The 27,684-nt window shown below is 37.8% G+C and overlaps 3 protein-coding genes across 7 annotated transcripts; 2 read left to right on the forward strand and 1 right to left on the reverse strand.

Annotated features, from left to right (window-relative positions):
* The first annotated feature begins 510 nt into the window (after nucleotides 1-510).
* LOC110827539 (uncharacterized) lies at nucleotides 511-5,162 on the forward strand. 5 transcript variants are annotated; one of them, XM_022059268.2, is made up of 5 exons: nucleotides 511-758; nucleotides 1,444-1,674; nucleotides 2,961-3,104; nucleotides 3,346-3,428; nucleotides 4,049-5,162. In XM_022059268.2, exons 3-5 carry the CDS (start codon nucleotides 2,967-2,969, stop codon nucleotides 5,052-5,054), a joined length of 1,227 nt encoding a protein of 408 aa, XP_021914960.1. In that variant the 5' UTR covers nucleotides 511-758; nucleotides 1,444-1,674; nucleotides 2,961-2,966; the 3' UTR covers nucleotides 5,055-5,162. The 5 variants fall into 5 exon arrangements, with proteins under 5 accessions (XP_021914960.1, XP_021914963.1, XP_021914959.1 ...); XM_022059271.2 differs by lacking the exon at nucleotides 1,444-1,674; XM_022059267.2 differs by lacking the exons at nucleotides 511-758; nucleotides 1,444-1,674 and adding an exon at nucleotides 784-1,285.
* A 1,384-nt stretch (nucleotides 5,163-6,546) lies between these two features.
* On the reverse strand, nucleotides 6,547-18,663 carry Tbc1d15-17 (TBC1 domain family member 15/17). The gene is made up of 10 exons (XM_022059265.2): nucleotides 18,439-18,663; nucleotides 18,204-18,299; nucleotides 17,662-17,779; nucleotides 16,768-16,963; nucleotides 15,608-15,798; nucleotides 11,217-11,473; nucleotides 9,645-9,843; nucleotides 8,674-8,891; nucleotides 7,984-8,298; nucleotides 6,547-7,766 (listed from the first exon to the last, which is right to left on the reverse strand). The coding sequence occupies exons 1-10, from the start codon at nucleotides 18,463-18,465 to the stop codon at nucleotides 7,473-7,475; spliced, it is 1,911 nt and encodes a 636-aa protein (XP_021914957.1). The 5' UTR covers nucleotides 18,466-18,663; the 3' UTR covers nucleotides 6,547-7,472.
* A 1,018-nt stretch (nucleotides 18,664-19,681) lies between these two features.
* On the forward strand, nucleotides 19,682-27,399 carry LOC110827544 (gem-associated protein 8). Its single transcript, XM_022059277.2, has 3 exons — nucleotides 19,682-20,501; nucleotides 23,748-23,792; nucleotides 24,907-27,399. The coding sequence occupies exons 1-3, from the start codon at nucleotides 19,955-19,957 to the stop codon at nucleotides 25,092-25,094; spliced, it is 780 nt and encodes a 259-aa protein (XP_021914969.2). The 5' UTR covers nucleotides 19,682-19,954; the 3' UTR covers nucleotides 25,095-27,399.
* Nucleotides 27,400-27,684: the final 285 nt, after the last annotated feature.

A 27,684-nucleotide genomic window follows, 5' to 3' on the forward strand; every position in this document is an offset into this window, starting at 1 on the left:
CAATTTACACCTTCTATAATCGAAATTAATTGACAGATTAACTATTGAACCAACCTTTTGTAACTGAACTGGGAGGTTAAATATTGGTAATAACAAAGCTCTCCATTGGACAAGATCCTGAGGAAGTTCCATCCATCTTCATCCATTGCATCCAAGTTATTAAAAAGTCCAGAAATTCTTTCTGGTTCATTCTTTCAAGCCCCCACTTTCTAATAGGTTTCCAAAAAAAAATATTTTCCGTCTCTCTTGCATTCCATTCACATAGCGCGCAGAACAAAACCCCGCCGGTAGATGAACTGCTCCTCCATCTAGTGTCAAGATTTAGAATCCGTAGAATAAAGGTTCACACTTACATCGGATAACATGCATCCGCGACATCTCTCCTCAATGAATTAGAGTTACTTGATAAACGTACAAGCTACTCATGAAAGATGTCCTTAGTCCATGCGTACCTCGCTTGTTGATACCAATACGACTACACTCTGGTGGTCTGATCTCAAATCAGTATCAGTTCTTTAGGCACAGATGATACCAATATAGGCAATCCATGCTCTGGAAAGAGCAATAGACAAAGGAAAGCGGTATATGTTCTTGAGCATTTTCTTCTGTTTTATGTCGTTCCCGAGATGGTTTTATTTCTTTGCATGTAGTTTTACAGCATTGTTTGGTGTGGCTTCAAACCACACTTTTTTACATTGTTTATTTCTGTGATTTTATATGATCGGCGTTCTTGTTCTTACACATTTGATTGTGCTCATGTAAGTGTTTTGTTTTACAAAAAAATTTCCTCTGTATTTTCGCTGTAATTTAATCTTGCTTTTGAAGTGTAAATATTATTTGCTGTATCTTCTTCAACTTTATCCATATATGACATGCGTATAATACGTATATATTAGTTTTTACACTTGTTAAAATGGACCTAATATAATATTTGAGCAATATACGTCATTTGGCTTTACCAAAATGGACGACTAATTGTAGATAGGGTGTGACAGATATTACAGTATTTCAACATTGAGTACGTTGGAGAGCTTAGGATTTAATAATGATCCCTTGTATTTAGGTATCTTCTGTCTTCATTGTCATAATCGTGTAACTTGCCTTTTCAAAATTTGTTTTATGCAAAGGTTTATGACACTTGTAAACACAGTAATGAACCTTCTGGTTTTGTAAAAGTAGAAACAGTTCTTGACTAACTTACAGATTGTATGTATTTTCTAAGAATAATGTATTGTTATTAGATTTGTACTACATTCTGAACATCATATCCATGAAAGGGCAATTTGTAAGTGTCACTTAACAAAAACATAACATATTAAGAATTGCAAAAACACATTGTGACATTTGAGCCACACGGTGTAATATGTGTGTGTGCATGCATGTGTATGTGTTTTGTGCATTTTCCTGCACTGGCAAGGATTTTTTCTTTGCCATTATGTCCAGACTGGTTCTGGACCCTATCCGTTGGTTACCAGAGTACCAAAGGCTCTTCTTCAGAGTATGATGTTGACCACTCACATCCATCATGGAGCTATATTTCCACTCTTCGATGTGTCTTTGTGGTGTGATGCATAAGCCTGAGAACAACTTTATGATTGTGTGTGTGTATGTGCATACACACATGCATGCATACTAAGTCTATATTAATAGGAAGAATGGTGTGCCTGAGGGAAAGTGAGTGCATATTTTTAAATTTTTACAGTGTGGTCAGGTTCTACTTTACACAAACATGAGCTTCTACTATAATTAATTAACACAATACTGATATTAAAAATTTCAGATAACCATTATCTGCACATTTATGTTTTAATTTTACTTGAAAATAAATTGAAATATCACTTATTTTAATACAAATAGATTTAATATACCTTAATACTGAACAGATTAGCTGAAACTGTAATATTGTTGACTTGTATTTAGTAGGTACTCTCAGTTTAGCCACAGTATTGGACTTGACTGTCAACACAGGTTTTCATTTGGTTTCTGCAGTTCTTCTGAACAGCAGTGCACGTGTTTCCTGCACATTGTTTTCTGGTCACTGCACATAATCATCCAGTTCCAGTCATTAGATACAAAATTACCATCATAGTTGATAAACCTTAACAGCTTACTTGGTTATTCTGTGATGTCTCAGATAGGTGATTTTTATTAAAAAAAATATTAAGTTAACTGTCAACAATATATCCTCTTCCTTGTCATTAATTCATTAATTTGGGTCATGAAGAAAAAAAAAATATATATATATCAGATGGACTCCCGTACTTATACAAGCCATGTGCATTTATATATTTTTTACAGTATATTGCATGTATCTAGGAGGACATTTATGCTTCTGTAGCAAATGTTCTGTTTCCATTCTGGCTGCAGGGTCATTTTGTGCCGTGGTTGTAAGTTAATTTTTATAACCAGTGGCAAATGATTCATCACAATACACATCAGTAATTTTATATCCGTGAGTATATTCAAATGTGAAATTAAAAATATAGTTTGACGTAAATACATCTGGCAAAAAGTGAAAGGAAAACGTGGAGTGAAAAGGTGTAAGATCCATATCAACAAATCGACAACAATGGTTACATTACTGCAGTCAACAATCCGCTTTCGTTATTGCAGAAAGAGCTGAGCTGTGAATCGCTTGTAGAAGAAGTGCGTCGTAGACTAGATAATTTTGACATTACATTCAGCTACCTTCCTTTCATTGTATTTATTGCTTAAATATAATTTAAATACAGAGACGTATTTATGTCAGATTCTCCGGAACCGTGGTTCCACTGTCAATTTTTTAATCATATTTTCAGAAAAAATAATCCAGAAATGGATTGAACCACCTTTTAACAACTTATGTACCAAGCACTAGCTTTTAATTTTGTATTTTACACTCATGTAATAAGAAACTTAATTAACTTGTATTGAAGAAGTTAAATTCTGATTAAACAATAAACTGATGGTTTATTTAACAGCACATCATGGATATTAAAGTGGAGCCTACTTCAGACAGTGAATCTGATGTATTATCTTCTCAGTGTAATATAGAGGTTCCCGATACAGACAACGAAGAAACAGAAGTTTCTTACGTTTTCTCTGAAGTGAAATGTGAAATTAAGGTGGGTTAAACTGCTGGCTTGTACAGTTTTCTAATTTTTAAGTATTAACTTACTCTACCTTTTAAAACTATTACATTCCAAAATACCACAGTGCTGCCAATCCACTCAGCCATAAGATTGGAGTTATTATTATATTCTGCATGGTGTTCACTTTTTTCTTTACAGTTTCCATGACTTCTTACCATTACTGAAAAAATAAATAATTATTTGTCCACATAACTTATTACTTTTTTCCTGTCAGGATATTGAGGAAGATAAAGAGGAAACAAAGAATGAACCCAGTACAGAGGAACAGCGGGAATGTGGAGGTTTTGAAAGCATGAAGTGAGTATAAGGTCTAAGCTCTTGCTCTTCATCCTTTAAGTCACTTTGACCATATCTATGAACCCACACTCTTGCCATCTTGCCTTACAAATATGATACAGCAAGTATGTATAACTTAAAAGGAAAATAAATACTTGAAAGATTACATCTCATATGGCTAGCCTGTTAAATGTGGAGTCTCGCTCTGTATTTGGTCCTGTGGTCTCTTGTCAAATATCACTAATTTTAGAAGTTTAAAAACAAGTAATTCAATTATGTATGCATAAAATACTTGGGTGAATCCAGAGGCGCTACAGTGCATTCACTAACAAAGTTGCATGCAACTCACTCCCTGGCTTTCTCTTGGAATGAGGACAAGGTGGCTGTTTATGGAACAGGCATATGTGCATGTGTCATATTCCCAACAATTATGGTGATATGGTGTTTCAAGGCAGTGTATTGAGATTTTTTACTTGAAATGATCTTCAAAATCAACCCTGATCTATGACAGATCAGTTGTGAGACATCTATATATACACACATTTCTATATCTCCATGTCGATATGTGTGTTTGTTTATGTGCATAAAGAATATTTTGGGTATGCCATATTTACACTAAAATTGTTTTCTGATTAATACAGTTCGGGAGATCCGGCCACTCGGCAAAATTGCACGCAAGAAAACCTCTCTTCAACAGAAGACAATGATAACGATAAACAAGTCACAAATGATCAGCTGTGCAAAACATGCAGTGAAAAGTTTAGTGATGCTGACGTATTTACAGATCATTTTCTTCTTACTGCTTTTGAGGATCCGAATATGTGTAAAGTGTGTAAGAAATCCTTGAACAGAGCTAGCAGTCATGAAAAACAATCTAATGTACAAGCTACATCTAAACCTTTTGTGTGCAAAGAATGCAATAAGCAGTTTAGTCATCATAATTATTTTAAATTACATTCTCTCATTCATACAGGAGAAGGACTTCATGAATGCCACATGTGTGACAGGAAATTCCTTCGAGCTAGTAACCTCAAAGACCATCTAGTTACACACACCTCTGATAAACCTTACGAATGTAACGTGTGCCATAAGAAGTTTAACCGTTCAAGTAACCTCAAAGAACATTTACGTATCCACACAAATGAAAGAACTTACGAATGCCCCGAGTGTCATAAATTGTTTTCCAAGTCTTTATACCTCAAAAGACATTCACTTAAACATACAGGAGAAATGCACCATGAGTGTAACATATGCAACAAAAAGTTCAATGATCTTAGTAATTATAAAGTACATATGCTCATTCACACGGGTGAAAAGCGCCATGTTTGTAAAGTGTGTAACAAAAGGTTCACAACACCAGGTTATTTGAAGAAACATACTGGTGTACACACAGGACAGAAACCTTACTCTTGTGAAATATGTCATCAGCGTTTTACTCAACCCCACAGCGTAAGAAAGCATTACCTGATCCATACGGGTGAAAAGGCCCATGTTTGCGAGATATGCAATAAGAGATTTAACACTAGAAGTAATCTGAAGTTGCATACCTTGGTTCATGTAGAAGAGAAACCACATTCCTGTAACGTGTGTAATAGGAAGTTTGCAAGATCAAGTAGTCTTAAAAAGCATTCCCGTAAACATTTTTGAGGCATCGTGTGTGAAAGTGTGTAGAAAGAAATTCAATGTTGTCTATGCTCTTATAAGACACTGCTGATCATACATTAGCTAAGAGTAATAAAGCTGTTTAGTGACGCATATTTTGAGTTCTGGCTTTGTAAACTTTTCTATGTTTCTGAAATAGCAGTGAAACTTGAAGTTACATCGTAGTGGAAGTAGCTAAGAGTGAGACAAATAGTGCTTTCTTTATCTGTGCCCTAACCATTCTCAAACAGAAAAAAACAGTTTAAGTTTACATGTATTACATAAGTAATTTGTGATGTTTAATGTTATTGCACTCAACATAGAGAAGTTTACACTCCTCTCGAGTCATGGTGTCCTGACAAGTTTTATGGTTTTCTACAGTTTCTGCAAGTAAAATAATGGGATAGTACCTTAAAGTAGATAACTCATTCAACCTTCTGTCTTTTGCTACATGAGACATGACATTGAAAATTTGTCATTAAATGACCCAAGAAACAATCGTATCATTGCTACTTAATGAAACCAGAATGTCCTGTGTTAATGAATATTTCCTAACATAATTAATTACAATTTTAAAAAAGTGAGACTGGTACTGAAAAGTTAAAGAGCTACAAAATGCCAGTCACTGAACAAATTCTGACAGAGAACTGGAAGGGACCAATTATCATACCTGTTTTATTGAGAAATATCAGTGATATCAGTCACATACAAAACATTATTTTGTGTCATTTAGTATGGGTGTGAAATTTTATCTTTCACATGAAGGGAAGAACACAGACTGAGGATGTTTCAGAACAGGGCACTAAAATATTTGGACCTAAGAGGATTAAGTAACAGGTGAATTGCATAATTTAGTTCTAATACTGGGAACGACCCGTTCTTCAAGTGCCTAGGCACTGCGGGTCCCAACTTTTCGTTGGCTTGATCTATTGACATTCAGTAGGACTCCTTGGACGAGGGATTGGCCTGTCACAAGGCCTCTACCTATACACAGGACAGTACAACACAGAAAAACGTGGACAAATATCCATGGCTTGAGTAGGATCGAACCCACGGTCCCAGAGACCGCACGGCCAGTGCGGACTCCAATTTAGTTCTAATATGTAACTGAAATAACATAATGAGAAAGATTCAGTTGTAAAGTTAGTTATGTGGAAGATCACACACAGTACTGTTCCATTTCAAATTACTTGTCTTTCCTGGAGATGGCACATTATTAGTCTCTGCAAAATAATGAGCTTGCATAATAGGTTCTCTTGACTAGAGACTATTACTGCGTCAGATGAAGGTTGTGACAATGAAATGGCTGACTGTAGTTTTCATATACCACAGGAGCAGAAATAGGTGGGGATGAAGTACTGGCTGGGGAAAGCAACAAGTAAAGGAAGAAAGTTAGCATTTTTGACAGCACCTACACCATTAAAATAATGGCCAAGGACATAAAAAGAAGAAAGGATTAACCTGTTTGTTTCCAAATATAGAAGTATCACACAAAGTATAAGTTACAAAAAATATATTCTTTAATACAACTGTAATTATGAAGAGACAACAGTATTTAAGCAAAACATTCTAGTTATCCAAATAACGTGCACCATTTTTTTTTTTACAAAATTCTTGTTTTTGAGGATATGACTGGGGAAGCACAAAGTGCCATGTAGAGATACACAAAATGCAGCAGTAGACCTAGCAACATTACTCATGTGAGCCGAATCGTGCCATCGGATGAAACAAAAAGCCTGATCTTCCAACAGCAATAAGTAAGGAGTGGAGTGTACTGAAATTGTTGTCCTTATTAAACCAAAGTGGTACACAAAGGTTTTCTAATGCATACGAATAAAAAACCCGTTAGCATTTCAATGTACCATTATGGTAGTTTTGGACTCTGGTGACGAGTACAATTCAAACAGTGGTGATGCATCTGGTATATTAAGTATGGTACCATATTTTATTATTTTTTCATGCTGTTGCTGTTTTATCTGCCAGTGTGCACGACTGTATATTAATAAGGTGGGACTAGCCACATCATTTTCTGGTCTCATTCAACTAATTCTTTCTGTAAAAAAGCTCTAACAATAGGGAGCAAGTCTTACTTGCTGCACGTAGTATCCGGATACATCCAGTATATTGATGAAAACAATGAAGAATCTACAATTCTTAAACTAAGGATTTTTTGAGTGCATCCTGACAATATTAATGTTGAACTCTGATATTTGAATCAATTTCAGTGAGTACTGAAACATGAGTCCAAATCTAAAAAGCCCATTATCACTGTATAAATGAAAATGTTACAATTTATATACATAACATTCAGTTACAAAATATGAAGTGTTCAAAACATGGATAAATAATTTATGTGCTTTCCACTTAAAATATTTTAAAATCATAATATCCCCTTTAAACACAACTTCTAACAATCTGATCACTTTACAGATAATTCAGATTGAGGGATCGCTCAAATGATACCTCTCCTGTACTGGGTTCGTATGTAACAGTTTCCAGTGATTCAGGACCCTCTTCAACTTTTAATCCTCTGTCGACATTTGTTGCCTGAGCTGAATCATTTTTGTCCTCACCATCAGGATCTCCAAGGGGATCCAGCCCAATAATCTTTCTTGCAACATCAGGCAACTTTACAGCTGATGTCAGTTGGTGAAAAATTCCTTCTGCTTTACTTACAGTTGAATCCAATTCAATGTTCAATGACAGATCATTGATGTGCTGAAAGAAAAGTAAAAACATACATGAAGCATGATGTTAGTAATCACCGCAACTAATCTTTCCGGTGATTTCCGACCTTTCCGGATTCGCGGACCAATTCAGTAGCAGAGAGTTTATCCTATCCATTCTGCATCGTACAGCACAACACTCAAAATTTATTAAATTTCAGGAAAAAATGTATATTATGTACTTAAATATGGTATATCTGGCCAGTTACCTTCAATATCTCAGTAAATCCATAATTATTCTCTGTAAGAATATGCTGTTGTGAGTCTAGAATTGCAACACAGAACAGAAGATGAAAATTTGGACAAGGCAAGTCCGTCCATAACACCTCCCAGAGTCTCATAATGTCTTGATGTAAGAATTCCCGTTTGAACAATACCAGTAGCCAACGGAAACAGAAGAACATGTTCCCAGAATCGTGTTTCTCCAAATATGTAGCCAGATCAGGCAGAGTCACTGACAACAGGCAGTACAACTGTTGGAGCTGCTGCTTCATACCAGCTTGGTCCAACTCAAAGTTGCTACACTGAAAATATAGAACAATGTACGACCCTTATAAAACACTTTCAATGTCAGTCTTCACGTCACATAACATAAGTACAAAGTCCTATTACCCACTTGTATACTCTGTTCCTGAGTGAGCAAGAAATGTAATAAAGATGTATGTATGTATGAAGCATTTGTTCATTCATTTGAAATAAAATCAATGATTATGATTTGGGTTACCTGTAATTACATATCTGAATATTCCAGCAATACCCCAGACTTCACATTCTGCTAATTCATACATAAATACATGCATTAGATAGCATTATCCATTCTGAAAACTACAATTTGTGTGCTTATTTTTCTTCTAGAACTATACAAATATATGTAAATACATGATGATATTATATGTTACCACTTTGTCCATGAAGCCCACAAAACACCAGAAGGCATCTACTTCATCAGTCATGAGACAGAGAATTGGTGAAAGCAGATCACTCATTCCCTGTACGTAACCAAGATCAAAATTGTACATGACATACGTCATCAGAATGTCGGACAGAGTCTGCAGGTTTTTGTTGTTTTCCCCGGCAAAGAACTGGACTGTGCGGTCTGTCCTGGTTACATCTTTCTCTGTGGAACATATTAGCAAAGCAAAATTATAAGTAAAAATACCTCAATATTACATTGTAACAGAATAATGAACTCATCATTATGAAAGAAAATACTAACAGGTAAAGTATGACAGTGACCAACTAACGAAACAACTTACCCTTTGAAGGAGTTTCTATACCATCAATACCAAACCAGTCAATGGACCTAATGGACACGGTTGTAAGACAGGTTCATCCATCCCCATCTGCTAAACCCATCTCTCTATGATCCACCTTAATATTATCCTTCCAAGTGGTTTTTTTCTGAAAATTTCCCCACCAAAATCCTGTATGCACTCGTCTCCTCCTGTCACAGCCTCCCAAATCTTCCGGGCCAAGTACATGAAGAAGGATAACAAGGACATTAATGTAACATGCATCAGGCAGATGAGCAAAAGGACATTTTTTGATCTGATGACCAACTACCCACTGTTCAAAGAAGACCTCATACCATACCTCAATTTCAGTTGCATTACGAACAATGCTTTTATGATCTAGGTCAGAAATCAAGATATGATGAACGAGACATGACAAGGGATACAAATGCATACAGAATTTTGGTGGGGAAACTGTAGATCAGAGGATGACATTAAGACAGTCTTACAAAAACAAGCTGTGAAGACAGAAGGTGGATAGAATTGTATCATAATGATATTCAGTGGTGGTCTTTGGTATCAGATCTGGCTACCAGAGTTCTACTATCTTTTGTGGCCAAATCATAAACACTACTCACCAACAAGACTTTTCCTTTCGCGAAAATCAGAAAACCTCTGTTCTTGACCTGGAGTTACACTTCGCCATTGTAACTTCATCTGAAAGTATTCTTCCACTTTTTGTTTTCGTAATTTCTGTCTGTCGGCGTGCGTCGAATCCCATGGGAAGTACCCCAGGAGGAACTTCCACACTTCATATCGAAGATGAGGCTCCACTCCCTATACAAACAACGCTGATATACTTACTAATACAATCGCACTTGGGCAGTTTGATGCCTTCCTATATGCACCACCTGGTGACTGTGGCAGTACACATTGTGATGCAAATCCTTTAAGCTACATAATGTGCAATTAATCTGACATCTTGTTAAAGTTTTCAATTGATATTACAAAATGTAGACTCATATTTGCAAAACTCGCACCTTTGTGTAGAAGTAACCTTATATCTTACTACACTTCTCAAAGGTGAAGAAACTTGTCTTATTTTATTATTCTTCATTCTCGTTTAACGTACTGAGATAATTTTATGTTTGCTACATACCTAAACAACTATAAGCTAACGACATGTATTACACAATAAATTAGTTATAATATACATTTTAGATTTCCACAGCAGCTAAAATATGGATTGTAAACTTCCTGTACCAGTAACATTATTGAGATATACCAGCTTCTTGAGAATAATATCTAAATGCAAGACTTGTAGATGAATGAAGGGCTGTTTGCTCTGTTTACCGTATTTGTCAGAATTAATAAATGAAGGTAACAAGCTGGGGTAGACTATAATCATGGTAGAGCTAAGAAATATAAAATAAATCCGTAGCGTAACAGCCCTCTGAGAGCCAAAGCCGACTAGCTGGCCTCACGTTCACATGTCTAAGCAGAGGTGAACGATCATCCAACCAGATATAGGGTGACGTGTGGTCAGCACGACGAACCCCCAGCCACTGCTAGTTTCCATGACCGGATTACGCTACTCATTGTAGCTCCCCAATTTCCTCACGATGCTGGGTTGGCACCGGTCCCATACACTGGTCAAAAATCTCATGAGAAATTTCTTTTCCCCGAGACTCGAACCAAAGCACATTCCATATCACCGGTCCGAAGCATGATGCCTCAGACCGCGCGGCTATGGCGCGGGACAGCCAAGAAATATATTAGTTAGAAAATTCTGAAGAAAGAAAGCATGAGGGAAGGCAAGAAATTACTGGAATAATAACAATAACTTTCACCAAACAGAAATAGTAGATTTAAATGCCTGTACTATGGCTGAAAGCCAGATTTTAACTCCAGGGTTAATATAGTGACACTCACAATTACCTGGATCGCACACAAGCAGTGATACACTGAAGTTGAATGATATGTTTTTTATTGATAATGAACTTTTTACACAAAACAAAAAGGAATATTTTAAATGGCTTGCAGTCTTCAAGGATGATCTGATGCCAAAGTTACATTCTTCATGATTTTATGGCCAATATGATGATGACGAGAAAAGTGAAAATATACACTGGGTCTGAAATTTCTGTTACTGTATTCAAAATGGGACTGTTTAAAACTACTTCATAAAGAGCTCCATATGAATAGCTCACCCCTCTGAATATGATGTCTTTCAGAGTTTCCACTTCTAAGATGCGGCCATCTTTATCTTGAAACCGTGTCCACTGTTCCACAGTAAGTGGCGGGCCTCGAGGAGCGGGGGGGCGAGGCGGCAAAATCGGCCCATTACCGAGTTGTATGACTGCATATTCTTCTACAGCAACATTAGCAGGTGACTCATCCAGGGTTAGGCTTCTATTTAGCAGCTCTGCAACTTCTTCTTCTCTCCGCTGCTCTGGTGGCCTAAATACTATTGACATGAACAAACAAAATGAAGTTGGTTTAATCTGTGTAATCAATACTACCTTTACTTGTGATCAATTTTATCTGTTACATAAATTATTACAATTATGGCAGCATTATGCTAACAGCTTGGTCTGTAACAATGGCTTAGTATTTTCTTTAGTGAGATATGAAACAGAAACATCTTAGGAGAAGGAGGACGAACAAGAAGTAGACTGTCCACTGTCTTAATAAATAAGACAAAAAAATTTCCACTGCCACAAATTATGTTAACCTTTATCCAATTTCCTTTCTTTGTCGGGAACGGTAAGTTGAGTACTCAGCCCTACGAACGTTCCTTGTGGGGAACGTAATTACTTGCAAAATTGTAAGGAGACTTGGCTACGTCTTTTGGCCTCCTTTAGAGGCTGCAAAAATTGAATCACTTTCTCTAGGGTCCTGACAAGTTCACCCTGAGCTGTCAACCGGAAACTACGAGGCGCGTCCCAAAAGTAAGTTTCCCACTCGTCCCACAGCTAGCAAACCTTATATTGAGCGAAGCGACTGTGCGTACGTGATAGAGCAATGACGTAGCATGGCGCATGCACTAACGGTACTTCCCGCGTTCTCACAGTAGCATCGTTGCAGCTGTTGAAGATGGAGGTTCTTATTCCAGCTCCCGCCGACTGTGAAGTGCGGTCAGTGAATGCACAGAGAAATTCATCGTCAGCTGTGCCGGGTCTATGGGCCTAACGTCATGAGCAAGCAGATGGTGCGTCGCTGGTGCAGACAATTTTCAGCAGGTCGACAAAGTGTGCATGATGAGAAGCGCAGTGGGAGGCCATCCATCATTACAGACGACCTTGTGGAGCTTGTGCGGGAACGCATTATGGATAATCGTCGCTTCACAATTACGGAACTCAGCAGTCATTTCCCGCAGATTTCCCGTTCCTTGTTGCACAAAATTGTCACGGAGCACCTGTTGTTCAAGAAATTGTGCGCCAGGTGGGTGCCGAAGCAACTGACACCAGAACACAAAACAAAGCGCATGGAGTCAGCATTGACATTTCTGCAGCGGTACCATGATGGCGGCGACGAGTTTCTGGACCGGATCATCACAGGTGATGAAACGTGGATTGCACACATTATCCCAGAAACCAAGCAGCAGTCAATGCATTGGCGTCACAGTGGATCTCCCTGTAAGACGAAATTCAAGCAGACGTTGTCGGCGCGGAAAGTGATGTGCACGGTGTTCTGGGACAGACGGGGCGTTCTCCACGTCGACTTCCTGACCAGAGGTGAGACGGTGAATGCTGAGCGTTACTGCGAAACACTGCAGAAATTGCGACGGGCCATTCAGAACAAGCGGCGCGGGATGCTTAGTGCCGGTATTGTCTTCCTGCACGATAACGCTAGGCCGCACACGGCTCGATGGACAGCAAGTCTCCTGCAGGAGTTCAGCTGGGAGGTGTTTAATCATCCACCCTACAGCCCGGACCTCGCTCCCAGTGATTTCCATCTTTTCCCACACCTCAAGAAATTCCTGTCCGGTCAGCGTCAGCGTTTTGAGAATGACAGAGAGGCAGAGATGGTTGTCACACAGTGGTTCCAATCCCAGGCGGCAGACTTCTACGACACAGGTATTCAAAAGTTGGTCCCACGGTATGACAAATGTCTCAATTCTGGTGGCGAATATGTTGAAAAATAGCTGGACACTTGCTGTATCTGTTGCAATAAATATTTCCATGAAATTGTGTTTTGTTTCTGTAAACGGCCCCAGGGAAACTTACTTTAAGGACGAGCCTCGTATAACCATAGAGCAATAAATTTTGTTTATGTCAAGTGGGTTTGGGCTTCATTTTCAAACCCACTAATCCACTAAATTAGAGGGAACAGTTATATTATTCTTTCTTCATGTGGTGGAAAGAAAATCACACACAGAGAATTTCAACTGGCCCTAGTGAGAAATATGCTAACACATGCTGGACAACAACAGCCATGTGTACACAGACCACCAGGTAGGCTAGCAAATGTTACCAATAAAGTCACCACTGGCAATAAGCGCTGGCCTGTTCCATCTAATGGCCTGCATGTCGCGTGTGTTCAGCTTGCGGGGTAACAAGAAAAGTCAGTGTGAAGTGTCAGAAATGTGAGGTGGGTTTATGTGTGGACAAAATCTGCTTCTTAGAATATCACACCAAGACACAGCTGTAAAAGTATTCAACTGCAAAACGCTTCACCAACAAAGCCTCCAACCAAAATGTAAGTAAAAGAAACTCAAAATTTAGAAACTTATAGATATTTAGTATATATTTCGGCAATTAATAATGTTCCAGCATTTTAATTCTTCAACTTTGTCGTGCTGGTTTACTAGCAAACATTTTTAAAAAACTCTGTGTATTCTCTGTTCTTGTCGCATAAATATGGCTTTTATTTTGTCATTTTATCATGTTTGCTTTAGATAATATTAAAGTTTTCCGTAGAGCCTGCACAAAAGTTTAAATACCCGCAAAAAAAACTCAGTAGGGCTGCTACCACTTTACCATTTAAACGCCCGTCGTTTAAAGGTTAAGAGGTACTAGTAGACCAAAAGGAATGCATTTGGAAAACAGGTACCAGGTCTACAATTTATGAGGAAAAAGGGTCCAAGTATTAAATATACATAACGTTTACAATTTATCCGCACACTGCAGAAAAACTTAAAGAAAATATTCGACAAGTGATTTCGGCAATTTTCCAAGAAGAGCTTCGTCGAGTATTTTGAAACATGTTAATGAGATGTGAAGCTTGCCTGCAAGCACAAGGAAGTCACTTTGAACATCTTCTGTGATTTAAGGTAAGAATAATTAATGTAATAACATGTATTAGTGATGAGAAACATTCGTAGTTAACTGTTACTAGCGGCACTGAAACTGATTCGCCAGTCACCCACCAGAAGAACGCGCACAACTCCCACCCACATCAACAGAACGCCTGCCGACCATGCAATGCAAGCACGACCGCAGCCTCATAAATTGTAGGCCCAGTATCTCCACTGGAGTACATTCTTCCACAATTGTTTTCATGTACGAGGCGCGTCCATAAAGTAAGTTTCCCACTCGTCCCACAGCTAGCAAACCTTATATTGCGCGAAGCGACTGTGCGTACGTGATAGAGCAATGACGTAGCATGGCGCATGCACTAACGGCACTTCCCGCGTTCTCACAGTAGCATCGTTGCAGCTGTTGAAGATGGAGGTTCTTATTCCAGCTCCCGCCGACTGTGAAGTGCGGTCAGTGATAACGCTAGGCCGCACACGGCTCGACGGACAGCAAGTCTCCTGCAGGAGTTCAACTGGGAGGTGTTTAATCATTCACCCTACAGCCCGGACCTCGCTCCCAGTGATTTCCATCTTTTCCTACACCTCAAGAAATTCCTGTCCGGTCAGCGTCAGCGTTTTGAGAATGACAGAGAGGCGGAGATGGTTGTCACACAGTGGTTCCAATCCCAGGCGGCAGACTTCTACGACACAGGTATTCAAAAGTTGGTCCCACGGTATGACAAATGTCTCAATTCCGGTGGCGAATATGTTGAAAAATAGCTGGACACTTGCTGTATCTGTTGCAATAAATATTTCCATGAAATTGTGTTTTGTTTCTGTAAACGGCCCCAGGGAAACTTACTTTGTGGACGAGCCTCGTATAAACCATCTATAATTTATTCTTGTAATAAGGAATACATTTAATCAAAGAAGCCTCTCAGACCAAGTACATGAATATGGAAACCAGCCACACTCAAACAAAATAATGCTGTCAATTCTCACAAACCTTCGGAACAGCATGACTTTTGCTGGTAATACGCATTGTTATGCTGCATCAGCATCATTTTAAAAACCTACGAAATAAAAACTGCATACTAATATAAATTATGGAATGGCAGTGTCCGAAGTAAGGACACCTTTCATTTTAAGTTTAGTTCCTGTTCCATTCATTTTGGATATATTAGCAACATTTAAAAAATTGTCCACTCACCTCCACTAAAATTCAGTACCAGCATCTCTCTTTCAACAAAAAAGTAGAGGTAACTAAAACAGCAACTGCAGCATTCTGAGGAGATACAGTAAAAATTTCAAGTCACACTGACAAGCTTGTTTGATTCTTATAACTTAACGTCAAGTACTTACACAAAAGGTCAGTAACCTTGCAGAAAGCTTCTAAAGCAGATTCATATGGACGGTGAGGCAAGTTTTTTACAAATCTCCACACAAAATCTGATGTGTTCTCCGTGTAGAGATCCAATTCTGCAAATGATCGATTCAGCGCCTGACTTTCCGGCTGATCTGGCACTATGAACAGATGCTTATCCTTCCTGGATCTATGCAAACAGATAAGTATAAAATATACAGATTGTGGTTTATGATGATCATGATCTTCTGGGTTTTGGCACTGTGTAGATTAGTTGGCAGATGCCACAGCATCACAATCCAGAAGATCATCCTCAGTGCCATTATCATTAATCTTTATCATTTTTCTGACACATAATACATCATTCTGTAACAGCATTCTTCCTGAATGTTTTAACTGTCTGCTACCCGTTGAATAGCTATTAGCCAAGAACAAGAATTGTCACCCTCGGTGGACTAGTGGTTAGCGTGCTTGCCACTGGACCCAATCTTCAATCCCGGCCAAGGTCGATGGATTTTTAAGGGTGATAAAAATCCATAGCACAACTTCCTTCGGAGGGGAAGTAAAGCCGGCGGTGCCATGTCGTAGATTTACGGCATGTAAAAGAACCTTGCGAGCATGATACAAGATGTTTCATAAGCAAAATTCAGCGGCCACTTCTCACCCAAGTATCTCCTGGCTCACTGCTATATGGCTCTGGCAGTCAAATCAGGAGTGAAGTAGAATTTGTGCAGTCAGTGGGCTACTCTTAAATGCACGCTTTAAAAGACTATGAAACCTCCGACAGGAGGCCCTATGCTCCACTTAGGAGTTACAGAATACATCTATCTATCTAAGAACAAGAATTAAGTTATATAACACTACATCCACAGGGAAATGTATTTTATCTTTTATCAAACAGAATGTAAGTCTACACTTAGATAAATTTTAACCTGTCCATGAAAAATGTTCAGGGCTTCTTCGTCGATATGACAGAGATCATTCTGTCTTAAAATAACATCACTTATTAATGAAGTACATAGTATCAATTATATAAAGACTATTTCTAAATATTTCTTGGCTCATAAGTTATTCTAGAATAGTAGCAGTGAAGATCATAGAAGTGCCATACTAAATGTATGTTTTGAATTTGTTGCATGTCTTGAATGGTGTATCTCACCTAATAGTTTTAATGTTTCCTTTCAGAGCTGCCACAAAACAGTCAGCATTGCCATGCTGGAAGAAGAATGCACTGTGTGTTGTTCCATCCCGCTGCATCAATGTTACCCGCTGCATATTTCTTGTAATATAGAAACTTTTAAGATCTGCCAATTCAATACGTACTGATCGACATCGATTCTGACCTTCATTACTTCCTAATTAAAAGAAGACAACATTACCATAATATTACTGACAAGATAACAAATTTCATGATATAGAATCTTCCTTAAACATTAAAACTGTTGTTTAATTATTATTACTCAAAAAAATCCCAGCTTTTAAGAAATCTAAAGGTTATTACTATGTTAACCATAAGCCCCTATCCTGAGCTAGCTGAATCCAGTCCATGTTCTAATGTCATTTATAATCCATTCTAATATTATCCTCCATTTAAGTAAAGGTTTCCTAAGCAGTCTCTTCTCTTGAGGTTCCTGACCAATACTTTCAATAAATTTTCAATGCAACCTTATGTCCTGCCTATTTCACCACCCATCTTGATATAATCTGAATTAAGTGAAGAAAATAAAAAATGACCTCCTTATGTACATTTCTCCAGTTACTTGTTATTTCCTCTTTCTTGGGTCCAAACACACTCCTTCGCACCTTCTTCTCAAACATTATCTATGTTCTGCTAGAGTGAGAGATCAAATGACTTGGGGTTTTGTAACTTTGAAATTTCACCAATAATAGAATTTGTATTTTTTACCATCATCCATTTTGGGTACATGTGAAACATTAACTAAAATTTGAAGGGAAATGTGACTACAGGTTCAAGTCAGTAACAATGTGGGGGTTAACAGCTGGGCTGAAATGTTCTAAAATATAACATTTTTAATAAAATGTTGTAACTTACCATTTGAAGGAAGATTCCTGCGTCCTACTGCATTGACCATTGCCCATTCTTGGTCATGTGTCTCTGAATCCACCGACACCTCTGTTGGCTTCCATTCAATACATTTACCGATGCTGCACTGTAAAGAAACAAAATTAGAATATCACACTGCACAATATGAAATTCATGCTAGAATCACTATGCATCTGTCCATTGCCAGATTCAATATTATTGACATTACATCAAAATGTGCAATTTAAAACAGTACATTTTACGGTTATGGGACAATTAACATATTGCATAAGCATTCTTCCATGTACTTTAACCCTGTCCCAAACATGAGAAACCACAAGGCATAAGCACTGACATCTCCCTCTCCTTTGGCTGTATATGTGAACATTCTAGAGTGCACTCAGGACACTTCTGCAGGTAATAAGGTGCTTGTGGACATAAGGTTGATGATCCGTAATTACATATATTGCTTATACTCGTAATATGGCTACAGTTAACGGGTGGCATTCACAACTACATGAAAGCAAAATAATTAGACCATGATTACTCACATATTCAACGATACTCAAAGTACCAGAGCACTGAAAATCGTCATCCCGGTTTTGGCTTTGACTTTTAACCACTACACCATGGTGACTATATAATTCCTGAAAACATGAGTTCAGCACTTAAATCAAATAAACTAGGAATGAATTAATAATACATTCTTTAAAAACTGTAAGCAACGGGACAGCTTGAATTAGGCCAATACTGAAGTAATTTTACACAAGAGAATATTCTACAAACCGCTCCCTCTTCATTCAAGTCGTCCATCTTCTTCCTTCTCTTCTTGCAGTAAGAAATGTTAAGTTTATGTGCGCAATGTAGTTATTCACATTGTCTTATACTTTCGACATCTTTCCTCTAAAATGTGACTCTGACTACAAGCTTGTACTTTACACGCCATTGCGCACTGTGACCAACTTCTTCAAATGAAAACATCACCACTTTGGGAAAAGAAAAGAAAAACGAGGGAACTACATGAGCTATGGAAGTCGGGTCGCGCTTGCGCAGGCCTCCGCCCTCAGTTTGCTTTTTGGTTGGTTGGTAACCGTCAAATATGAGATACCAACTGCAGGATTGGAAATTTCGCATACTGCATAATTTCTCGGTATTTCCGTTTACTCCATTATGGCACCATGTCATTATTTTTTATATACCTTAGCCAACATAGAAGTTTTAAATGTATGATCGCGAGGAAGATGCGTCACACATCTTCGAATTATTCTATTACACAAAGGAGAAAGATTGCATTTCCGAAATTTAACTTTTAAGAACAATCCAAAAGGAGGAAAACAACATAAAGACTGTAAAAGAATGAAAATTAACATGAACACAACCATCATCTGAAAGTGTCGCTTTAACGATGATTAACATATTGAGATTGTATAGCTAAGCCACTAGTCACTCCATGACATTTTAAAACTCAATACAAACTGTATTTATCACCTATTTTAACAATAAGAAATTCTGAATTTTGCCGACATGATCTATTTATGGGTTTCATATTATCTTCAGACTAAACAATGATTATTTTATCAAACAATATTAATCACTTGATTTTTATAATGTAGATACTTTGTGTTTTCTTTCAAGTGAAGGCTGAAACTTCATCTTCAAATGCTGAGATGGTTCCTCAGTTCCAAGTTTGTTCTGCGTGCTTCTTATAGAGCCCTCCCCATTTAATTAGAATTTACCCAATTCTGTAGAGGTCACTAATTTACTTAACCTTCCAAATTTCTTACAACATTCAAGAAAGAAAAATTCCGCCGTCTCTGTTATCAAGCTCTCACTATTTCGGCTTCAAAACTCTCATTCTCTCCAAAAGGACGACCAGGCATTGATGGTATCCTTCCTAACAATAGGATGCTCCTTCCCCCCCCCCCCCCCTTCCAGCCGTGGAGAAACAGTGTTCGCTCCCACACAATTATCTCTTTGCTGCTCTCGCCCATCTGTTTGTAAGTTGGTATTGTCTGTAACGGATAAGTACAAAAGGCTTCAAAGGGATTTTGTTATTACCGTGGTGCTACATTAAGTAATGTTGGTATTAGCTATTGTGTAAAGTGTGTAGTAGTGAGTAAAATTGATTCCTGTAAAAATGAACGATTGTTTGATTTCATACAATTCTTCTGGTGGTGTTCAGTATATTATTTTTGCTAATAACGGTCACTATTTAGAAATTAAGGCTTTGCATGTCCTTTGTTTTGGGACAGAATTCGTGAATTGCTGTTAACAGGACTGGTTTTGACTGCGTGTTGTTTTAATGGCTAGTAAAGAAGCCTGTAACAAAAATATAAAGCCTGAAATTGACGTAGATATGCGTCAGAAACATTCAAAGAGAAAACAGAAAAATTTTAGGAAAAAGAAAAGGGACTGTAATGCTTGGCATATTTCACACGCGGTTCCTCAGCCTTTTGGCGATTCCTCACAGTGTAACTGGTTTTGGGAGAACTACTATAATGCTATAGAATGGCAAGAACGCCATCAGGTTGCATATTGGAAATCCCGGTCAATTGCACTTGAATACGAAAATACTTTATTACACCAGTATGTACAAAGCCTGATATGTAATGGTGGAAATCCAGTGTGTCATACGATACATAAACGTGTTCCAAAAGTTTCTAAAATCTGTAGTATTCCTTCTCCAGAGGAACAGATATGGAACACAAAAGAACAGCAGCAGGGAAAACCCAGTAATAGTGCAGAACAGTGTAAAGGCGACAGTTCAAATCAAGACGAGTTTGAATTTCAAATAACAGAAGAGATGATGGACTTCTTTGAGCAAAGCATTCGACATAAAATGGAACTCAGTAAGTTTTAATTGTGGATTGTGTACTTGCTTTTTTGGTGGTGTGCTCTAAAATCAGATGAATGAAACTGGATGCTACTTAATGTATGATGTCAGATATAAATATTCTTTAACAAAAACCTGTGATATTCTGTATCAGCGAGTCCCACTTGCTGTTGTGGAATATAGCTGGTTGCAAGTATTCGACTGTTCTGCCATTAAATCCTGGTTATTATGAACCATCCAGTCATGAGAGTCTAGCTTTCTAGCATTACTCACAGTATTTAGAGAATCTGTTGTAACAATAACATTCCTGTCAATAATACAAATATGCTGTTTTTAATTTCAATTAATATTTATAATCAAAAGGCACTTCCCTGGGTCAGCACTGTTGAAGTTAACAGTGAGGTTAACAACCTCCTTCACAAATACTCCAATACCTTCCTGAAAGAGAATCATTCCAAAAAGTTGACATGACTTTATTACATGATTCTAAAACAACACACTTCCTTACATAGAGACTGGAAAACAAATTAGCTCACTATTATGCTGTTTTTCCATGAGTCTGAGAGCTGCCAAGTATGCTATAACTGTCTTCTTCCAAACTCTTCACCTACTTACCATTTATCATCATCTTCCTTCAACACTACAGAGCATATCAGTAATTCATCAGATTCATAGCCTGAAATGAGACAGCTGGCAAAAAGTGTAGTGTTTGTCAAGTTTGTTTAGATTCTTAATTTGTTCCCACATAGCACTGATATTTGTGCAACATTTTTGATCAGTGCTGTAGGTTTGGCCTGCCTTATTCACCCATCCTGTATTTACAGTAAAAGAAAATGTATTACAACACAAACATAATTTAATGTTTTCATCCAGTGAGATTAAAATTTAGGGTTTAGAGTTAGATGATGCAGAATAATTCAGAATTGCGTTCTTTAGGTTTTAAACACTTCAAAATCAGGTTATGAATGATCTTCATTTGCCTAACAGCGTTTTCTTGTGTTGTCTGGAATAAAAGTGAAACCTTCTAAATATGTGATACATGGTTCCTCTTTGTCTTTCTTTGAAATAGAACTTGCAGTATGTTATAAGTTATGTCCTGATATTTTTGAAGGAATAGTCTGCTGTATTCCATATATAAATTTTGCTTATATTATATTACTTTATTTGATATACCATGTATTCATAGGAAATCTGAAAAATTTTAACACTTTCTGCATGGCTTCTGGCAATATCTATTATGAAGAATAGGATTTACACTCTTGTAGTTCTTGTGTAAGCAGTGGTGGAAAGGGGGTGGGTTAAGGGGCCTCATGATCAGCTCCACCACCACTGTGTGTAACGATTCAGAGATATATACCCATTCTTGCTGTCAACGTGCCCTCTTTCAGTTGCTGAAGGAAAGTGTTTGGAAAATATTTGAAGTTTATATTCAGGCAGACATTTTCACTCTAGTTCATTAACATGTGAAACATGTCTCATGTCCTGTCTCCATAGGCTTTGTTATGTATGTGTGGGATGTTCATGAACAAGCACACAGTGTGAGTTAAAGTATCAGTTTATCTAATTAATGTATTAAGGCAACCAGTCATGTACAGATTGTGATATTCTGATTTTGTGTGAAAAGTTAGGTAATAACTAGATTTATAATTTGTATTGTTCGCCTAATATTTACCTTTTAAGGCCAAATGGCAATCTTATGTACCACCTGCTTTAACATCCAGTAACTCTGCATTTTGCTGTAGATTGTATTTATGGGTTTTGTATTCTCAGATTAAACTGTGGTTACTCCTTAGACAGCATTAACAAACTGTTTGTAATGGTAACTGGATGTGTTTTCTGTGTGGAGGAACTGAATTTTTAAATATTATTTAGATGAACTTTGGATTCAGAGGTTAATAGAGTGATTAAAAATAATGGAAGACAAAGTAGTTCATGATAGGATTCAGTGACTGGATTTTGTAAACACAGTAATGAATCTTCAAGTCCCATAAAATTCAGGAATTTCTTGACAGCTATCTGAGTATGAACTTTTATCAGAAGACTGTAAACCTTGCAATTTATTTGTCTGTGGTTTATTTCATGACAGTTTCAGTAACTAAGAGTGCTTATATGATTCATGAATAGTGAATGGGAAAGTATACAGAAGGGGTTGTGGCCTAATTTAAGGCATTTGCCTGCAGAGACTGGGGAAAATCATGAAAACCATCAGACAGGAGAGCTGATATCTGGGCTGAGATTTGACCGCATGACCTCTTAAATACAAAGCAGAAGTTTTACCACTCAGCCCTGACATTTGGTTGCAATTAATTAACAAAATGATTTGTGAATCAGATTGGTTAATTTGCAGTTGGAAATTAAGTTTATGGCATTTCATATCTCTAGCTACCTTCATAAGCCTAGCCATGAAATCATATTGAGTGTTACATTCAGGTAATGTGAATTTATAATCCAACAATGAAACACATAATCTAGTCCTTTACAGTTCTTTCAGTTTATATAGCTCATTTACATAAGTAAGTCCAGTCCATTTAGGATATTTTAACCGTATTATATCTTTAAGAATTAAATACAAATAAATTTACACCGTGTGTTTATGGGAACTATTAAGGAATGAGTTCAACCCAGGACTGTTGCCTCTAATTTTTTGCTGGTAGAATTCAGTAATTACAATTTGTTTGAAGTGGACAGGACTGGCTACTTTCATTTCCACTGTAAGTAAACTACATGTCCATGGCTAGATTTATTTGTGAAATTTGAGGTTCTCATGGTAACAAATATGAAGATGGCTGTCTTCTGGGATGTTGCACCATGTAATCTGGTAGATATTGACTGACATTTTAGATGAGCGTATGCCTCCATTATTATGCTATTGATATAGTAAGCACCTCAGAAATGTTGGTCAGTATCTGTCCGACCACGTGGTGCAACATTCTGCAAGACCAGGATACCAGTTGTTCTGCAGCGGAATAAAATAGATCAGTCTTTCAGTGATGCCTGTCCAATAAAAACAATAATGGTTACTGAAGTTAATGCATTGTTCTGTCTGTTTAGTATAACATCCCACACAACTGCAAGGCTAATGGGGACTGCGAGGTGGGATTATGATGGATCATTATGATAAATGCCACAGACCAAGACCACCACCATCATTGTGTTCTAACATCTGTGGCTTCAGAGGTTGGCACAGAGTGGTAATATGTTTTTGCCCTAATTTTGGGGGGCTTAACATTGCAGACTTAATTGTTCCTTTTCTCTTTTTCAGGAAAGCAACGTGAAACAGAAAGGAAGATTGCTGAGAAAGAGAAAGGTATATTAATTTGTATAAAGCTGAATATTCACAATCAATGGTAAACTTCTGAATTCAGTAGGCAATAAAACTAAAACTTGTATTCAAAGGGTTCAGGGTCTGATCTCAGGCATGGCTGAATATGCTTAATCACTCTCGGGCCTTCATCAAATTCCTGGTAGTGATCTAGAGTTGTACTCAGGCATGCCCCAGGTCACTACAGTATTGTTGTTTTGTGTTGTGAATTTTGGTCTGTCATGCCGAGGAAAGATCCATAGTAGATTGACGGTGTTTGAGAACAGTGATGGGAAGATGTTTGGCATTCAACTAGTAAAGAAATTCCCGGGGTCCGCAGTGGCCACGCAGTCTGAGGCGTGGGTCTTGTGCCGCTTGGTTGCTGGGACCGTGAGTTTGAATCCCACTCAAGCCATGGATGTTTTTCTGTGTTGTGCTGTCCTGTGTATAGGTAGAGACCTTGCAACGGGCCGATCCCTCGTCCAAGGAGTCCTACCGAATGTCCATAGATCAAGCCAACTAAAAAAAAGTTGGGGACCCATAAAAGGGTACCAGAAAATTTATAAATATTGTTAAACCGGTAAAAGAATAATAAATTCTCCACTTTATATAAAATATAAAGGTTTATTGTCATTCACAGAGGTCTGCCATTGGATCCTATCCTCAGGCAGATGAATCCAGTCTATATTCTCACACCCTACATCTTTACATCCATTTTAATATTATCTTATCTACACTTAGGTCTTCCAAATATTCTGTTACCCTCAGGTTTTCTAGAAATGTATACTACATTCTCATCTCTCGTTCATGCTACATGCCCCACCCATTTCATCTCCTTTAATTTACCTCATATATATTTATTTAGTATAGAGTACAGTTATTATGAAGTGCCACATTATAAAATACAGTCTCCATCCTACTGATACTTAGTCTCTTTTAAGAACAAATATTCTCAAGGGCTCTGCTCCTTGGAATGATTTAGGTTGAATCACTTCGTCGGTCAGTGCAGTTGCAATAAATGGGACAAGTAGCATATGGAAGGGAAATGAACATCTTTCTGTTGCTTATCGTCATGGGAGGAAACATAATTTATGTTGACATTGTGTGTATTATTTTGCAGGTTTTGATCATTTAGCCATGCCTCCGCGAAAACAAGTCGGTCTTCAGAGAACTCGGGAAATGAAACTGATGTACGGTGAAGCTGCACCAATGATTTTAGGAATGGAAACTGCCATGCAACTTGGTTTTGACAGAAATTGTGATTTGAGACAGCCAAAACTTTGGCCAAACATCCCTCTGAAATTGTGATAACATTTTTTGACTTTATTGGCATGAAGTAAGAAGGTCGTGGAATTTTTGTGTGGATCGGTGTTGTTTGAAACTGCCCGTCCCTTTTTATTATACAAATAAAAGCATTTATTGTATTAATTTCTGTTTCAGTCCATTCTGTATAAACAGTAAAGTGTGATGGATTTTGGCATGTGGGATAGCTATACAGAGCCATCTTAGATGCCTGAATCCATTGCATAAAATTATATTAAGTATGTAGAAATGTTCTTTTCAAATGTCTTGTAAATTCTGTCTTAAAATATGTTGAGTTGGCCATGTTGAAAACATAATGTGTAATGAAGATTTCTGTCTTCTGGGTTGTTGCGCTGTGTAGTCTGGTCGATGCTAACCAACGAATTCATCGCCCTGATGATGGAGGCAGGAGACAGGAAACAGGAGTGTTAATCACTCGGTCGCAAGGTTCGGTTGATCTGACATGTACAAGTACAAGTAGTTAAATATCTACCAATGATTCGTAGTGACTAAGCATGCTTTAAAATTACACACAAGACATAAAAACTTCAATAATATTAATTAATTCAGACACAATATCATAAACTCTGACTGTATTTCTAAAAGTGTTAACACGCGAATTCAACTGGATCTGGATAAGGTCAATTTTCTGAAATCCAGCTGCAGTTACGGCAGGTTAAAACAGTAAACAGGCGTACGTAAAACCAGAAACCCAGAACGAATGTTTCAGTAAAAGTCTAAAATCTTGTGTATGTTTTTATTTATTTTAGATTATAATACATTCACAATTCATTGTATGAGAAACAGAACAAATTACGGACCTGATGGTAAACATCTACCAGACTACACAGCGCAACAACCCAGAAGACAGAAATCTTCATACTCACCGCTGTGAAAACCTCAAATCTTACATAATGTGTAATCTTTAAAATGTTTTTTTACTTCCTGTTCAGTGATCTAAAATTTAAGAAATTTATTTCTGTTATACAGCTTTGAATTTAACAAACACAATTTAATTTTCCCATTACAAGAGATGAGCATCTGTAGTAGTGGTCTCTGGTTTGAAACGTACTAAATTTAGTGCAGTCGCGTGCCTTTCTCTTCTCTCGCCTCCTATTAAGATCAAATGTTGTGAATGTGATGAGAGTAGCGGTGCCTAACAATTTGGTATGACTACCATGTGCTCTGTGTTTTAAGCGGCCCATCCACGAATGAGTCTGGCTTGCGAGTCTGGCTCGGCTCGGGTTCCATCGAGCCAAACTCGATTGTGGGTGGGGTGTCATGAGCCGAGTCTGCTATGCATGTGTGGTGAAATATATCCGAGCCCGACTCGCAAGTCAGACACGTATGTGGATGGGCCGCTTTAAAGCGTGCATGTTACATACCAGATTTGCTCTTTTTGTAAGAGCAAAACAAGTTACGTTGTTTCAATGACATTGTGTGACAGTAATTTATCTATGTTAAGAATTCATTGTTTAGTATTGTTCCGCGACTAGGTGTTTGTAATCCTATGTTTTTCAAACATGCCTCTGTACAATCAACTGTAAAGTAAAGTAAAGTTTGTCCCGCTACGTGCCGTAAAGGCGCCTAGGGGAGAGGAGGTATAGCTCCTCTCTTCCTTGACCTCGGCACTAGATGGGGGTGAGTGGTCGGCATCACGCCCTGGCCGGCTTTACCCCCGGGAAAGGACCCCCGGTACCCATTGTAGAGGAGGCTGGGTGGGCCCCAGAGCCGGTATGGACGCAGAGGCTAGAGGAAAAAGTCCTCTGCCCCCATCGGGGATACAACCCCGGCCATCCAGCCCGTAGCTAGTCACTATACTGACTGGGCTATCCCGGCTCATTGTACAGTCAACTGTAAAGAATAATAAACTCTCCAGTCAAACAAGAGGTAATCTACGATGGTCTTAAATTGATGTAAAATGAAGCCAATTAGAGGATACAGTGCCGGTTTATCAGGAACTTAAAAGATCAATTTTGAGTGTCTCTATGTTCTGTAGAGAAAAGTAAACAAGAGGACAATTGACATTTGACTAGGATTTAAAGGCAAGCAAATAAAAAGCATTGGGGCAGAAATCCGTGACATGGGAAAAACAGGTTTTAGCTTGAGAAGTATCAATTTAAGAAAAACAAAGAACAAATCTTGAAGTGATGACAGTAATCAGGGATTATTGTGACCTCTATCTAAAGGCGAGAGATTAATTATAATTCACGCAGTTAAAATTGGCTTGGTGCCAAATGTGCTACGTATGTGGAAACAAGTGTGGTTGTAAGAAACTCATTTGCAGACGAATAAAAATAATTATGAGAAATGAGTGTCAATAAATTAATTCCAAATCTACCTCCAAATTCTGTATTTGTTTTGGATAATGTGTCCCAACAAAATGTTTCACCATAGAAAAATCTAACTCGGTGAGAAAAGTAAATGATAGAATTACTGGCAGAAAGATGTATTCCTTTTTAACATGAAATTAAATTAAATAATGAATACTGGGATTGAGGTGGTATTATGAATAAAGTAATGACTATGTAATAATTTAGGTTTACCTGATAGTGATGAAGTAGATTCTGACAAAGGCTGTAGAGGCGGACATTCT

Source organism: Zootermopsis nevadensis, unplaced genomic scaffold (genome assembly GCF_977971745.1).
Source record: "Zootermopsis nevadensis isolate Lab colony 2312 unplaced genomic scaffold, Znev_1.0 Znev_ptg000020l, whole genome shotgun sequence".
Classification (NCBI taxonomy): Eukaryota; Metazoa; Arthropoda; class Insecta; order Blattodea; family Termopsidae; genus Zootermopsis; species Zootermopsis nevadensis.